This window comes from Notolepis coatsorum (genome assembly GCF_963971535.1).
Source record: "Notolepis coatsorum genome assembly, chromosome: 10".
In the NCBI taxonomy this organism is placed as follows: domain Eukaryota; kingdom Metazoa; phylum Chordata; class Actinopteri; order Aulopiformes; family Paralepididae; genus Notolepis; species Notolepis coatsorum.
The window spans coordinates 20,098,250-20,113,620 of NC_140174.1; the positions used below are offsets into that span (position 1 = coordinate 20,098,250).

The 15,371-nt window shown below is 42.6% G+C and overlaps 1 protein-coding gene across 1 annotated transcript in view; it reads left to right on the plus strand.

Annotated features, from left to right (window-relative positions):
* The first annotated feature begins 1,241 nt into the window (after nucleotides 1-1,241).
* Nucleotides 1,242-15,371, plus strand: part of LOC311236060 (uncharacterized protein) — a 46,242-nt gene continuing 32,112 nt past the window's right edge. Inside the window, exons 1-8 of the mRNA XM_084323650.1 lie at nucleotides 1,242-1,396; nucleotides 9,679-9,736; nucleotides 10,397-10,423; nucleotides 10,838-11,017; nucleotides 11,241-11,395; nucleotides 13,729-13,818; nucleotides 14,188-14,257; nucleotides 14,848-15,011. Coding sequence (XP_084179776.1) covers nucleotides 9,679-9,736; nucleotides 10,397-10,423; nucleotides 10,838-11,017; nucleotides 11,241-11,395; nucleotides 13,729-13,818; nucleotides 14,188-14,257; nucleotides 14,848-15,011 — 744 coding nt within the window. The 5' untranslated portion in view covers nucleotides 1,242-1,396. The remainder of the gene's footprint in view (nucleotides 1,397-9,678; nucleotides 9,737-10,396; nucleotides 10,424-10,837; nucleotides 11,018-11,240; nucleotides 11,396-13,728; nucleotides 13,819-14,187; nucleotides 14,258-14,847; nucleotides 15,012-15,371) is intronic.

Consider the following 15,371-nt stretch of genomic DNA (forward strand, 5'->3'; position numbering starts at 1 on the left):
GTGAGGGGCTTTGTTGGCTTGGTTGTAAAGTGAGGAGCTTGGCTATAATGGGAGGGGCTTGGTTGTAATGGGAGGGGCTTGGTTGTTGTTGAATGCATCTTGTTTGAACCGTTTCCCTGTGACGAGTCACTGGTGCTGTCGACTCGGTCCTCCCTCTGCCCGCTTCTTTGTTTTGGAAAACGGGTCACTGTTTTCTCTCGAGGGATAAACACAGACGAGGTGTCTTCAGGAGCAGGATGAACAGACGAGGTGTCTTTGAGTCGGGAGCGACTGAGGGGCATGAAGAGGAGGGTGAAGAACAGGTGTTGGTGAGAGGAGTGGTTTGTGTGTAAACATGGCATGACCATGAACACTTCAGCCAGAAACCTGCTGGTGAAGTCTCTATGTACAGTATACAGTCTAATGGCTTTGTCTAATGGCAGGGTTTGTTTAGGTGTTTTATTTATTCATATATATTTGTTGTCACCAGTTATTGGACCGAAAGGTTCTGCACTTTGTTCCGCTACTGGGGTCACTCGCAGGCCGACTGGGGTCACTCGCAGGTCGACTGGGGTCACTACAGTAGATGTTAAGGTGCTCTATAGTAGATTTATGATTCATAAATATTAATAATAAACACTGTTAGGACTATCTGACTCTTGATAATAAACACTGTTAGGACTGTCTGACTCTTTGGTTTGGACCATGTATACCATGTATTACTACTCACTACTGTTATCACTATCATTACTACTTGCACTTTGTTCCATCATTACTACCTCGCTGTACCCCCCCCCCCCCCCCCCCAATGCTGCTATGGCTTTAATCCCTGGGGATTAATACAGGAACACTTGACTGATCCATAGAGCGTCATGCAACCCTGCTGTTATTACTGTCTACATACTGGTACCAGTATTTTGATCACAAGGCGTGGGACTCAGACCTCTGGTCAGACCTACCTGTTAACATATCTTTAATCAGAGTACAAGTTAGAATTGTACTTCGATATTTGAGTATTTTCATAACACTTTATACTTTTACTCCTACATTTCAAAGGGAATGTTTTACTTTTTACTCCACTAGATTCATCTGAACCCATCGGTTGCTAGTTACTTTGAAGAAAATGATTTTGATTTGAGTACTTTTACTTTCATCTCTGTATTTCTACTTCTACGTGAAGGAACTACTTTTTCCACCATAATTGAACGCTGCACTGTATACACAATATGCCTGTCCCCCGCCCGTCCCTCTCTATATCATCGTCCTCCTGTTGGACCTTAATCACAATTGGGCACTTTATTTACTTGGACACCATTTACTGGCTCTTTGTCTTATTTCTTTAGAATGTGAGCTCTTTCTGATTGTTTTCTGTCCCGGTTTCTTCCAGTAGGCGTTGAAGTCGGACTTGGTGAAGAAGGTAAGACTCTGAAAACACACTGATGTTCCCGACATGTTAATGCAAATCAATACAATCTACTATAGTTACGCTGCTGGTCAGTATGACTTACTACCATAGTGTCTACTGGAGTTTTATTGAATCAGTTTGTATGTCTGTCATGAGGATCAGTATTTTATTTATTTAGTACAGTATATCTAGCATCAAATGGCTGTAACTGATACCCGAGTACTGTATCTCGTGCTCCATGTCAATGGAAAAATGACACGTAACTTTGACTTTGAACTTTGTCTTTATACCTATAGATTCTATACATATCCCTTACCTACTCTTACTAGTTACTATAACTATATCTGTACATATCCCTCACCTACTCTTACTAGTTACTATATCTATTTATGTACATATCCCTTACCTACTCTTACTAGTTACTATATCTATATCTGTACATATCCCTTACCTACGCTTACTAGTTACTATATCTATATCTGTACATATCCCTTACCTACTCTTACTAGTTACTATATCTGTACATATCCCTTACCTACTCTTACTAGTTACTATATCTATAGCTGTACATATCCTTGACTATACTCTTACTAGTTACTATATCTATATCTGTACATATCCCTTACCTACGCTTACTAGTTACTATATCTGTACATAACCCTTACCTACTCTTACTAGTTACTATATCTATATCTGTACATATCCCTTACCTACTCCTACTAGTTACTATATCTATATCTGTACATATCCCTCACCTACTCGTACTAGTTACTATATCTATATCTGTACATATCCCTTACTATACTCTTACTAGTTACTATATCTATAGCTGTACATATCCTTGACCTACTCTTACTAGTTACTATATCTATACATATCCCTTACCTACTCTTACTAGTTACTATATCTATCTGTACATATCCCTTACCTACTCTTACTAGTTACTATATCTATATCTGTACATATCCCTTACCTACTCTTACTAGTTACTATATCTATACATATCCCTTACCTATACTCTTACTAGTTACTATATCTATATCTGTACATATCCCTCACCTACTCTTACTAGTTACTATATCTATATCTGTACATATCCCTTACCTACTCTTACTAGTTACTATATCTATATCTGTACATATCCCTTACGCTTACTAGTTACTATATCTGTACATATCCCATACCTACGCTTACTAGTTACTATATCTGTACATATCCCTTACCTACGCTTACTAGTTACTATATCTATATCTGGACTGTACATATCCCTTACCTACTCTTACTAGTTACTATATCTATATCTGTACATATCCCTTACCTACTCTTACTAGTTACTATATCTATATATGTACATATCCCTTACTTACGCTTGCTAGTTACTATATCTATATCTGTACATATCCCTTACCTACTCTTACTAGTTACTATATCTATAGCTGTACATATCCTTGACCTACTCTTACTAGTTACTATATCTATATCTGTACATATCCCTTACCTACTCTTACTAGTTACTATATCCATCTGTACATATCCCTTACCTACTCTTACTAGTTACTATATCTATATCTGTACATATCCCTTACCTACTCTTACTAGTTACTATATCTATATCTGTACATATCCCTTACCTACTCTTACTAGTTACTATATCTATATCTGTACATATCCCTTACGCTTACTAGTTACTATATCAAGTTTCAAGTTTCTTTAATAGTTGTCATACAGAAGTACAGAATACTTTTATACAAAATGCTTCTTACTGTTACGCTCCAGAGACTGTGCAAGACAAGATAAGTATGAAATAAAATAACATAGTATAGCATGTAAATTAGAAGTAAAAAAATGAGGTCACAGTGTTCAGTATAGACATATGTACAATGTTCGATGCAGAGTAGACGTAACTGAGTTACCATATAATATACAATACTGTGTAGTGTACTAATATACAATACTATATAGTGCAAGGCAGAAATAGGATGAGGTGCAATTTAGGTACAATTTACAGTAGGTGTACGAGTTGTAGTGCAAATCCTTTATCAATAAATATAAAGTGTGTTTGTGTGATCTAAAGTGTGGAGAGTGGGTACTGCAGTGTGTTGTTTGTTTAAGTGAGTGTGTGGGTGTGTGTGCTGTGTGCATTTGATGGTTGTTGCATAGTGTTTATTGTTCGTTTAGCAGCCTGATGGCCTGGGGATAGAAGCTTCTTCTGAGTCTTTCTGTGCTCGCCTTAAGACTCCGGTATCGCTTGCCTGACCGCAGCAGTTCAAAGAGGCAGTTCGGGTGGCTCGAGTCCTTAATAATTCTCTTAGCCTTCCCCTTGCACCGCTTGTTGTAAATGTTCTGGAGGGTGGGAAGCCCCCCTCCAATTGTGCGTTCGGCTGAACGTGTCACTCTTTGTAGTCTGCTACGGTCTTGTGCAGTGCTATTCCCAAACCAGGAGGTGATGTTGCCAGTCAGGATGCTCTCTATTGTACATGAGTAGAAGTTCCTAAGGATCTTCTGATTGACTTGGAACTTCCTTAGGCGCCTGAGGAAGTAGAGGCGTTGTCGTGCCTTCTTCACAACACTGTCAATGTGTGTGGTCCATGTCAAATCCTCGGATATGTGGGCTCCGAGGTACTTGAAACTGTTCACTCTCTCAACCGGTGCCCCGTCGATGCTGAGGGGGCTGTAGTCCTTGACCCCCGACCTCCTGAAGTCCACAATCATCTCTTTTGTTTTGCTGACGTTCAGGGAGAGGCAGTTCTCCTGACACCACTGTGACAGGTTCTCTACCTCTTCCAGGTAGGCCCTTTCGTCGTTGGCAGAGATCAGGCCCACCACTACTGTGTCATCAGCAAATTTGATGGTGTTGTTGTTCCGCTGTGCTACGCAGTCATGCGTGTACAGGGAGTAGAGGAGGGGGCTCAGAACACAGCCCTGGGGGGCCCCTATGTTGAGCGTGATGGATGAGGAGGTGCAGTTGCCTGCTCTTACCACCTGGGGTCTGCCCGTCAGGAAGTCCAAGACCCACTGGCAGAGGTCATAGTTCAAGCCCAGGTCCCTGAGCTTGGCTATGAGTTTGGAGGGGACTATGGTGTTGAATGCTGAGCTGTAGTCGATGACAGCATTCTCACATAGTTCCCCTGCCTCTATCTATATCTATATCTGTACATATCCCTGACCTACTCTTACTAGTTACTATATCTATATCTGTACATATCCCTTACCTACTCTTACTAGTTACTATATCTGTACATATCCCTTATGCTTACTAGTTACTATATCTATATCTGTACATATCCCTTACATACTCTTACTAGTTACTATATCTATATCTGTACATATCCCTTACCTACTCTTACTAGTTACTATATCTATATCTGTACATATCCCTTACTTACGCTTGCTAGTTACTATATCTATATCTGTACATATCCCTTACCTACTCTTACTAGTTACTATATATCTCTGTACATATCCCTTACCTACTCTTACTAGTTACTATAACTTACTAGCAGTACCGTCTGGGAGAAATGCGAGGCCCTGTGCGACATTTAAATGCGAGGCCCTGTCCGAAATGCTTTTTATTAAAATTATTAATTAATTAATACTTATTTTTGCCACTTTCGTGGCCACTGGGATCCGTCTAAGCTCACTCTATAAGGCCAGCTTCTCATAACAAGGTTTAACTGTGCGTGAGGTTGTTTGTAGAGCTAAATCTATATTTTATATTATTGCTATGTCCATTGTCATTGTCAATTGACAGTATAAACCTTCCCTTCAATATGCCATAAAGAATTTTTTTTTCATCAATACGTTCTCATTTTTTAGCGTTGTGAATATGAACGTTATACCAGAATGGTCTAGGCTAATTCCTGCAAAGCTAGTTACAGGGTGCTAAGCTAATAACGTTAAATCGATTGGCGTTTCGGCCATACACAAGCTAGAGTTAAAAATAAAATGCACATTATCGATATCATGTTCCACCATGGATGCATGAAAGGGGGGGGGCGGGGGGGAAGTCGTTTCTGATTATTGATTACCAATAACGGCATTCGTTATTGCAGCATCATACACTGACCAGAGGCTTGGCTATGAGGCTACGTCAAATCGCTCTTACCTGTGGCCGGTTGGATTCCAAAAAAGGATTTCCCAGTTATTGATCGCCATCTGGTAGATCGATAAGTCCATTGGCTGATGCTATATTCCTTTACTGCATACTGAATTCAGCATCGCAATAAGTATTCCATGCGATCTGGTGACTCCATAGCTTCAGGCTAACAGAAAAAGTAGCCCAGGCAGAATGGAAAAAAAGTTACATCCGGTCTGCAACAGGGAAAACTGCATTATCGAGACAGCGCCACTACCAGGATCTGGTAGGTAATGCACTTTTCCGAATCCCAAGACGCAGTCACGCTGTCGCAGGCATAGTGAGGCAGTTTATATGAATATTACTATTCTACAAACGAGTCTAATGTGAAATATATAAGCATAAAGCCAAACTAGATTTTAGGTCTGTGATGGAAAGTGATTGTTAACATTCTATTTATTTGTATTTTTATATATTATAAAAATAAAAAAAATAATTTTCTTTTCCGCGAGGCCCTGTGCGACCGCACCTCTCGCACGCCCCTTGCGGCGGCCCTGCTTACTAGTTACTATATCTATATCTGTACACAGGGCCGCCTGGGAGAAATGCGAGGCCCTGTGCGAGATTTAACGCACAGGCCCCCCCCCAAAAGGTTAAAAAAAAAATATATATATATATATAATTTTTTTTTTTTTATACAGTGAACATATTCTTAAATAATAGCGCTGCCCGAGGCGGGGCATGATGCAGTCAACATGTAGCAAAAGAGAGCGAGAGAGAGCTCCCGTTCTACAGTCAATATACAGTGTACAGAGAGAGAGAGAGAGAGACACATTGGAAAGAAATTGAAATGCTATTTGGCCCTAAACAGAGTACACAGTGGCAGAATACCTGAGCACTGTGACTGAAGATCCTTGACTAGGTACAGACTCAGCGAGCACAGCCTAGCCATCGAGAAAGGCCGCCATAGGCAGACTGTGTGTGTGTTAGAGAGAGAGAGAGAGAGAGAACATGTGTGTTTGTCATGTGTGTTGGAGAGGGAGCATGTATGAGAGATCCAAAAGGACAAAGATCAACACTTAAATCCGAGAGAGAGAGACACATTGGAAAGAAATTGAAATGCTATTTGGCCCTAAACAGAGGGTACACAGTGGCAGAATACCTGAGCACTGACTGAAGATCCTTGAGCACAGCCTAGCCATCGAGAAAGGCCGCCATAGGCAGACTGTGTGTTAGAAAGAGAGAGAGAGAGCATGTGTGTGTTAGAGAGCATGTATGAGATCAAAAAGGACAAAGATCAACACTTAAATCCAAAGAGAAGAGGGTCTATACCAGAGAAACCAAAGCAGCAAGGAGCCAATGGCCGACATCAGCTAAATAGGCTAGCCAGGTACTGTGACACCAGGCCACACACAGCTTTGGCCAGGCCACTTACAGGCCCAACGCTACCCAAGCTACACAAACGACCAAGACATTCACACACAGCACATGTCGTATCTCCAAATGTTGTGAAGTAGCATATGTTTTGCCTGGAAAAAAACATCGTTATTAACAAAACATTCGGGAGGGGAAGGAAGGAAGAGTGGGGTAAGGTCATGACATTTTCATTAATCTTACCTGCACAAAAGGAACGCAGGGCGAAAGGCCGCAACACAGGTCTCCACGTTGATGAAAGGCCTCTCGCTGTCGGGACAAATAAGCTATGGCCAGAGCCTTGTCATGGTGCAGGCCCGACTACATCTTCTGTCAAAGATGATGTCGTAGTCAGAGTGCCAGAACCCCCTGCTATTCTCACGGCTAATGTCAATGGTCGTAGCACAAGCTAACAGCTAACTCAAGGCTAACTGATAGCATCAAACGAACGTTCCCAGCCGAGCGCAGCCGGCAGTTAACGACGAAGCTAAACAGCTAACTGGCTAACAGTTAGCTCAACCAGGCTATCGCTAACCATGAGCTAACGCAGAAGCAAGCTATGCGGCTACATACAGCCAGGTGCTGACACCAGGCACACACCGTTAGCTACTAGTAGTACTACAATAGCTAGTCGGCCAGTTTAGCTCCAGAGAGAGAGAGAGAGAGAGCGATGTCCACGGCGGGAATAGAATAGAGTTAATAGAATAGGTTAAAAACTCACCAAACGTCCAAGAGGATGGAGACAACCGCGTGGAGTTGACTAAGTTCATCTGCCAAACGACCATCCTCTTCATCTTGGCTGCATGTCTCTAGGTTAGCTAACGCTAGATAGCCTTTAGCTAAGCTAGCTACTAGCCGACATCATCATCATGGCTATATCCCGACTGCATCATGACAAGGCTCCGGCCATTTGTCCCGCCTTTCGTCAACGTTCCTTGGTGACCGACCGACTGATAATGACCGACCTCTTTCTTCGTCTTGGCTGGCATAACTAAGCATAATAGTCAAACGCAGCTGACTCACACCGGCGTAGTGTACTACACATGATGTAAGTAAAACCACTCCCTTCGTTGAAACCAATAGTGTGTCTGCTGCAGAACCCCAGAGGCTGAGCTCCAATAGTGAGTATATCTGCAGACCCAGGAACAAGTCAGACACATTCTACAAACGTGTCTAATGTGAAATATATAAGCATATAAGCTAAACTAGATTTTAGGTCTGTGATGAAAAAGGGCCTCGCGGGAAGGGGGGCCTTGCAAAAAAGAAAAAGAAAAAAGAAAAAAGAAAAAAAAGAAAAAAGAGAAACATTTCTTTTTTATTTTGCGAGGCCCCCTTCCCGCGAGGCCCTGTGCGACCGCACTGCTCGCACACCCCCTGAGGCGGCCCTGTCTGTACATATCCCTGACCTACTCTTACTAGTTACTATATCTATATCTGTACATATCCCTTACCTACTCTTACTAGTTACTATATCTATATCTGTACATATCCCTTACCTACTCTTTACTAGTTACTATATCTATATCTGTACATATCCCTTACCTACTCTTACTAGTTACACTGCTGGCCAGTATGAATTACTACCATAGTGTATTTATACCTGTATCACTGTACATATTAATACTACAACTCTGTACATCTGATTAGCACGATTACCCATATACTTTATACATTTTATACCCAGTTATGCTATAAGGCCATAAGTGACATTGTTATGGGATCCGCTCTGTTTTCCTTGTAAGGCAGCCATAATAGTCATTTCAGCCAATCCTCAGGGTGATGTTCCAGTTCCTTTCACGTCATATGTATATATTAATTTTGTATTAACGGTCTTGCCGAACGAGAGATCGTCCTCACTTGGTGATCGGACATTTGTTTACATGGTCTGATCTTCAACTGTGCATTCCTTATCAATTGATCTATGTGAGGAATTAAATCTATTTTCTATTTCCTTATTTCAACTTTGGACTCAGAACATGTTATTGCTCATTATTATATTATTAATCTCCCATAACCTTATTATTATTTGTTAGTTGTTGGAAGGACAATTTTTCATTGTCGCAAAAAATTATTGACCGAAACGGAGTTTAAAATACCGAGGCGCCTCTGCGAGGTGTTTTAAACGTCAGTGAAGGTCAATTATTTTGCGATGACAAGAGTATAGCTATACATTATCCCGCTTATTACATGGCTAACTTACTAACAATATACCTAATTCATTTGACAAAATCGACAAGACTAGATCAAATGCAGACGCAGTTGTTCTGTGGCTCTGTCAGCCCAAATAAAGTGATTATTATTATCGCGGGCAGCCCGGCAGGTGTGTCTGATTGCACTGAAACAGTGGGGCTTGATTACTCCAGCTGCGAAAAACAATAATCACCGGTGGTTATCGAAAAACAATTCACTCATTCAATTCTGTCGGGGCTATTGACCAATCACAATCAAGCATTTCGGCTAATGTTAAAACGCCTCAAGTTTAATTACTGTTGCACTTTACCGCTACACTGGATAATAAACGTATTTCCGTTGGACTTGTTCTGTATGAACTTTAATAATCTGATTTCCGTTTCTTCAGATGTCTCTTTCCACCACTTTAATCTCCCGTTTCTTCAGATGTCTCTCTCCACCACTTTAATAATCTGTTTCTTCAGATGTCTCTTTCCACCACTTTAATCTCCTGTTTCTTCAGATGTCTCTTTCCACCACTTTAATCTCCCGTTTCTTCAGATGTCTCTCTCCACCACTTTAATAATCTGTTTCTTCAGATGTCTCTTTCCACCACTTTAATAATCCGTTTCTTCAGATGTCTCTTTCCACTGTGCTCCTGTGTCTCTGCTTGATGGCGTTGGCTGAAGCATCGGGTGAGTCATGTGACCTCCATGCTCCTACCATTAGTTTTCAAGTTTGTTTTTATTTGTCACGTATAAGCTACATGTACATTACAGTGAGATGCTTGGTTCTGTATCAGCCCCTGAGAATGTACTTCATACAGTAAAGAGGTAGGTCCATTATTATTTTGTGTTGCTGTGACCTCATGCATTATTCTGTTGTGTTGCTGTGACCCGAGTCATGTGATCCGAATTCTGTTGTGTTGCTGTGACCTGGGTCATGTGACCAGAGTCATTATTCTGTTGTGTTGCTGTGACCTGAGTCATGCATTATTTGGTTTAATGGACTGTCATTCGTTCGTGTTCCGATTGGCCCATCAGTCTGAATGTCCCCTGTAGCTCCTCCCTCTGAAGTAATACTCTGTAGCCCCTCCCTCTGTAGTAATACTCTGTAGCTCCTCCCTCTGTAGTAATACTCTGTAGCCCCTCCCTCTGTAGTAATACTCTGTAGCTCCTCCCTCTGTAGCTCCTCCCTCTGTAGTAATACTCTGTAGCTCCTCCCTCTGTAGCTCCTCCCTCTGTAGTACTACTCTGTAGCCCCTCCCTCTGTAGTAATACTCTGTAGCTCCTCCCTCTGTAGTAGTAATCTGTAGCTCCTCCCTCTGTAGTAATACTCTGTCATGTTTCTTCCAGGAGGAGACTGGTGCTATCATGGCTGTGGTGAGTCGGGATGACATCTGAGGAGAAATTAACTAAATGGATACGACTGTCTGTTTGCCCTATTGATGATGTGCACATAGTTTTTTTGTTGGTGAAATGGCCCTTTAATAAAGACTTCATCTGTGTTTAACTGACTGTACGTTACCGTTACCTAGGCAACACTCCTCAACACTGTTTAACTGACTGTACGTTACCGTTACCTAGGCAACACTGTGTTTAACTGACTGTACGGTCCTAGGCAACACTCCTCAACACTAGGCTCCCTGTTTAACTGACTGTACGTTACCGTTACCTAGGCAACACTCCTCAACACTAGGCTCCCTGTTTAACTGACTGTACGTTACCGTTACCTAGGCAACACTCCTCAACACTAGGCTCCCTGTTTAACTGACTGTACGTTACCGTTACCTATAGTCAACACTCCTCAAAACTGGGGCTCCATCCACGGTGCGTCCTGCGGCGGGCAGCGGCAGTCCCCCATCGACATCGAGACGAGCCTCGTCCAGACTGACCCCGGCCTCGGGGACCCCTTCACCATCGCCAACTTCTCCTCCCGGACCGCCTTCATGAACCTCACCAACAACGGCCATACAGGTACCTGGTCCAGGGTCAGCATCCAGCCCCTATTCCTTCCTACAGGTACCTCGTCCAGCCCCTATTCCTTCCTACAGGTACCTCGTCCAGCCCCTATTCCTTCCTACAGGTACCTTGTCCAGCCCCTTCACCTGTCCCCCTCTGTCTCAGTGAAGTCCATCCTGGAGGTCTAATGTCCCCCTCTCTCTCTCTCTGTCTCCCTCTGTCCCCCTCTCTCTCCCAGTGAAGTGCATCCTGGAGGACGGCCAGGTGGAGGTGAGTGGCGGGGGCCTGAACGGAACCTACTCGTCTATTCAGTTCCACTTCCACTGGGGGAGTACTGGCGAGCACCACCCCGGCTCCGAGCACACGGTTGACGGACACCGGTACCCCATGGAGGTGAGGGTTAGGGTGAGGGTTACCCCATGGAGGTGAGGGTTACCCCATGGAGGTGAGGGTTACCCCATGGAGGTGAGGGTTACCCCATGGAGGTGAGGGTTACCCCATGGAGGTGAGGGTTACCGTTACCCCATGGAGGTGAGGGTTAGGGTTACCCCATGGAGGCGAGTGTTAGGGTTACCCCATGGAGGGTGAGGGTTACCCCATGGAGGTGAGGGTTAGGGTTATCCCATGGAGTTTAGGGTGAGGGTTACCCTATGGGGGTGAGGGTTAGGGTTATCCCATGGAGGTGAGGGTTAGGGTTATCCCATGGAGGTGAGGGTTAGGGTTATCCCATGGGGGTTATGGTTAGGGTTACCCCATGGAGGTGAGGAAACGTGGGCCGGTTAAAGGTGCTTTGTTGAAATCGAAATAACTAGTATGTACAGTAGCGTGTATTGTTGCATCTAAAATAATGGTTTGTGTATTGCATCTAAAAGTATGTAGTGCGTGTTGTTGGCAGGGGTGTAAAAAGTACCCAGAAATGATACTTAAGTGAAGGTATGGGTACCGTCTCAAAATCGTACTCAAGTAAAAGTCAGAGTATCTGGCTAAAAACACACTTTAGTAAAAGTAAAGTTTCTACTTTTAAATGTACTTAAAAACCTCTTCCACCGTAGAATATTTTCTGAAAATCCGCCTAAAATATATACCTAGGTTGCTCCACTTCTACAAGGACCATTTGCATATTCTTGGTATCTAGGCACATCTATCTACCTCAGGGAATGTATTCAGTGTCAGAAATATTGTGTATTACTAGGCTTGCTTAAATTGTGATGAAACAACGGAGAATATGAATTATGATTTTTCTTTGCATCTTTGACAGTGAATAACACCATGCTAATAATGACCAAACATTAAAAACTGCCACTGATCTCGTTCAATACCTTCTTGAGATCATGTACAAAAAAATCTAAGGAAATGAATAAAGGGAAGATCATTAAACAGAAGGTTCTGTAGATAGAGTACTGAATTCTCCCATCCGGACCAATGCAATTTGAAATATTATTATAGAATAGGAGGCTTATAAATTACTTTATTATAGCCAATTCGCACATTTATATATATATATACATATATTATCTTTCAAATGCCCGAGTTCAATTTGGATTTAGTATCACCAGGCGTGCATAAGAACAGATAATGAAATCTACTGTACTTTTTTCCCACAGTGCAACCTAATTTCAGATCTAATTGTTCCTACATGTTAACATTAGGGAAGAGAAACTTAACTGCCTTTCAATATTTGTCAAAAACGTTACATTTTGTGGCTTTTTATCCCGAATAATAAGTTATTGAAATAATTCATACAGAACTATGAACCTTGAACCCCATAGAACCTTACAGGAAGTGTTTTCCAAAATTCCAACGCAGAACCAGACCTGTGGAAGTCTGCTACAAAATGGCTGCAAAAAACTACAATTCCCATGGTTCAAAATATCCAAAATGGTCGCCCTCGCGAAATAGACTTGACCAAATCGAAAAGTAAAATCTAACACTTTTACCTATTGCTAAACTAACGTATTGATGATAATATACATTCTACATGCTGTTGTGACATGTTTATGATGTTTATACTTTAATACGTTTGAAATAAAAATCGCTACTTTTATACAACAGTCTGAAAAATATTGATTTATGACCAGATGTCATTTCAGTGGAAGAGGTTCTAAAAAGTAAAAGTTAAAACCTTTTTTATTCCGGGGCAATGAAATGTTCCATTTCGTCCTCTTCATCACTCATACTATCGTTTGTGGCCATCTTTTGTAGCTTGTCACTCTGACTGTCTATTCTTTTGATAGCAGGTGTTTAATTAAAGATCCCTGCTTTCTAGTCTTGCACAAGGACCAATCGGCATGGGTATGGGCGGGTTAATTTTCCATTGATGGGGATTTGATTGGCTGTTTTTAAACAAAGTGCGGCTGCAGGATTAATAGCGTTAACGTTAGTTCGGCCAGAGAAACAAATATACTAATTCAAATTGTTGGACCTGCAAGATTTGTACTTTGTAGGTCTGCATTTTAAATGTCAGGAGTAAAAAGTGTGTTTTTTTTTCCTGAAATGTAATTAGGTATAAGTACAAGTATACAAACCTAATAATACTTGAGTAAAGTACAAATCCCAAAAGTATTACAAAAGTATTGTAACGAAGTCCAATTACTCAAGTACTTTACACCCCTGGTTGTTGCATCGTAAAGTGTGTTGCATCTAAAAGTATAGTGTATTGTTGCATCTAAAAGTATGTGTATTGCATCTAAAAGTGTGCTGCCTCTCTGCTCTTGGTTCTGGTCCAGATGCACGTGGTGAGCCTGAAGAAGGGGCTGACCTTGGACCAGGCGCTGGCCGACCCAGAAGGCATCGCCGTCCTGGGCTTCATCATCGACGTATGTCTTCACCAGAGTCTTCTTCACTCCCACTGAGGGACGCTTTGAAAAGTTACTAGTAGGAAATGTACAGAAGCTTTAAATGAATCTACTAGCTGTGCTTTTTTTGGAGCCAGGACTGATGATGACGCCTCGAACTCCACAGGAAGAGTTGCTGGAAATTAAATATTTGCAATTTTATTTTAACTTTCTTTTGGCAAATAAACTAATTGACAAACGTGTTCCACAGATTCAAGGAAGTCTCATCAAATTGTTGACCTGATGCACAATACTGTGTTTCCAAAGACCTGCCGGCTGCGCCCCCGACCAACAGGGGGCAGCGTTTCCCACATCATGAAGACTCAGTATAACAACCACTTGTCTCCTTAGGCCACAGATGAAGCTCCATCAGCAGCATGGGACACGTTCACCTCCTACATCATGAACATCACCGCTAAAGGTTGGTCCTTTTGTTCCAGTTGCTCTGCTATAATCTACTCAAGAATGTCGAGCTATACGTGTTGATTAAAATGGCAAACTGCGTGCAAGTCCATCGATGATGTTCCTGTTCATAACAATGTGTCTACAGCCTGGGTAACCCGTCTGCCCTAGTCCAGCCCCCCTAGACTTCCAAGTCTAGGGGGGGGGGGCGCATGATTTTGCGGTCGCAGACACTGACCTCTGGAACAGCATCCCCATGTCCATCAAATCTGCCCCTCCATTGAGTCTTTTAATTCTAAACTCAAAACCTATCTATACTCCCTGGCCTTCCCTGACTCACTCTGACTCTTGCCTTGCTTGTTGACGTGTTGTTCTGTTTCTTTGTCTGTCCGTTGGTTGCTTATATTATGCTGTTTATTTTATACTTTAGGAGCACTTTATTTTCTTTTTTAGCTATGCGACTCACTGTGAAGCACGTTGGTTGACGAGTGTCATGTCTAAATGTGTTATACAAATACATTTGATTGACAGTGTGTACATTGTATGTATACAGTGTGTACTTGTACAATGATAACCGGAAGGATCGCTGTTTGTTAAATTTCTCATCAGGCTCCCACGTTGAATTCAACGACAGCGTCTCCATCAGTGACCTGGTCGGAGACGTGAACCTCACAAAGTTCTACCGCTATGAGGGTTCCCTGACGACGCCCACCTGCAACCAGGTGGTGGTCTGGACGGTCTTTCAGGAGCACATCCACCTCAGCAGGAGCCTGGTGAGCTGGCCTTCCAGGAGAAGAGGGGGGGGGGGGGGGGGGGGGGCATGGTTTAGTCTACGACGAGGGAGTCTACTGTACCTGTGGAGGTTTCTGAGCAGCATGGGTGTCTCTCTGGTCCTGTGAGATGTCTCCAGCTTCTCTAGTCGTGTCCGGTCTCTCTGGTCCTGTGAGATGTCTCCAGCTTCTCTAGTCGTGTCCGGTCTCTCTCTGGTCCTGTGAGATGTCTCCAGCTTCTCTAGTCGTGTCCGGTCTCTCTCTGGTCCTGTGAGATGTCTCCAGCTTCTCTAGTCGTGTCCGGTCTCTCTGGTCCTGTGAGATGTCTCCAGCTTCTCTAGTCGTGTCCGGTCTCTCTGGTCC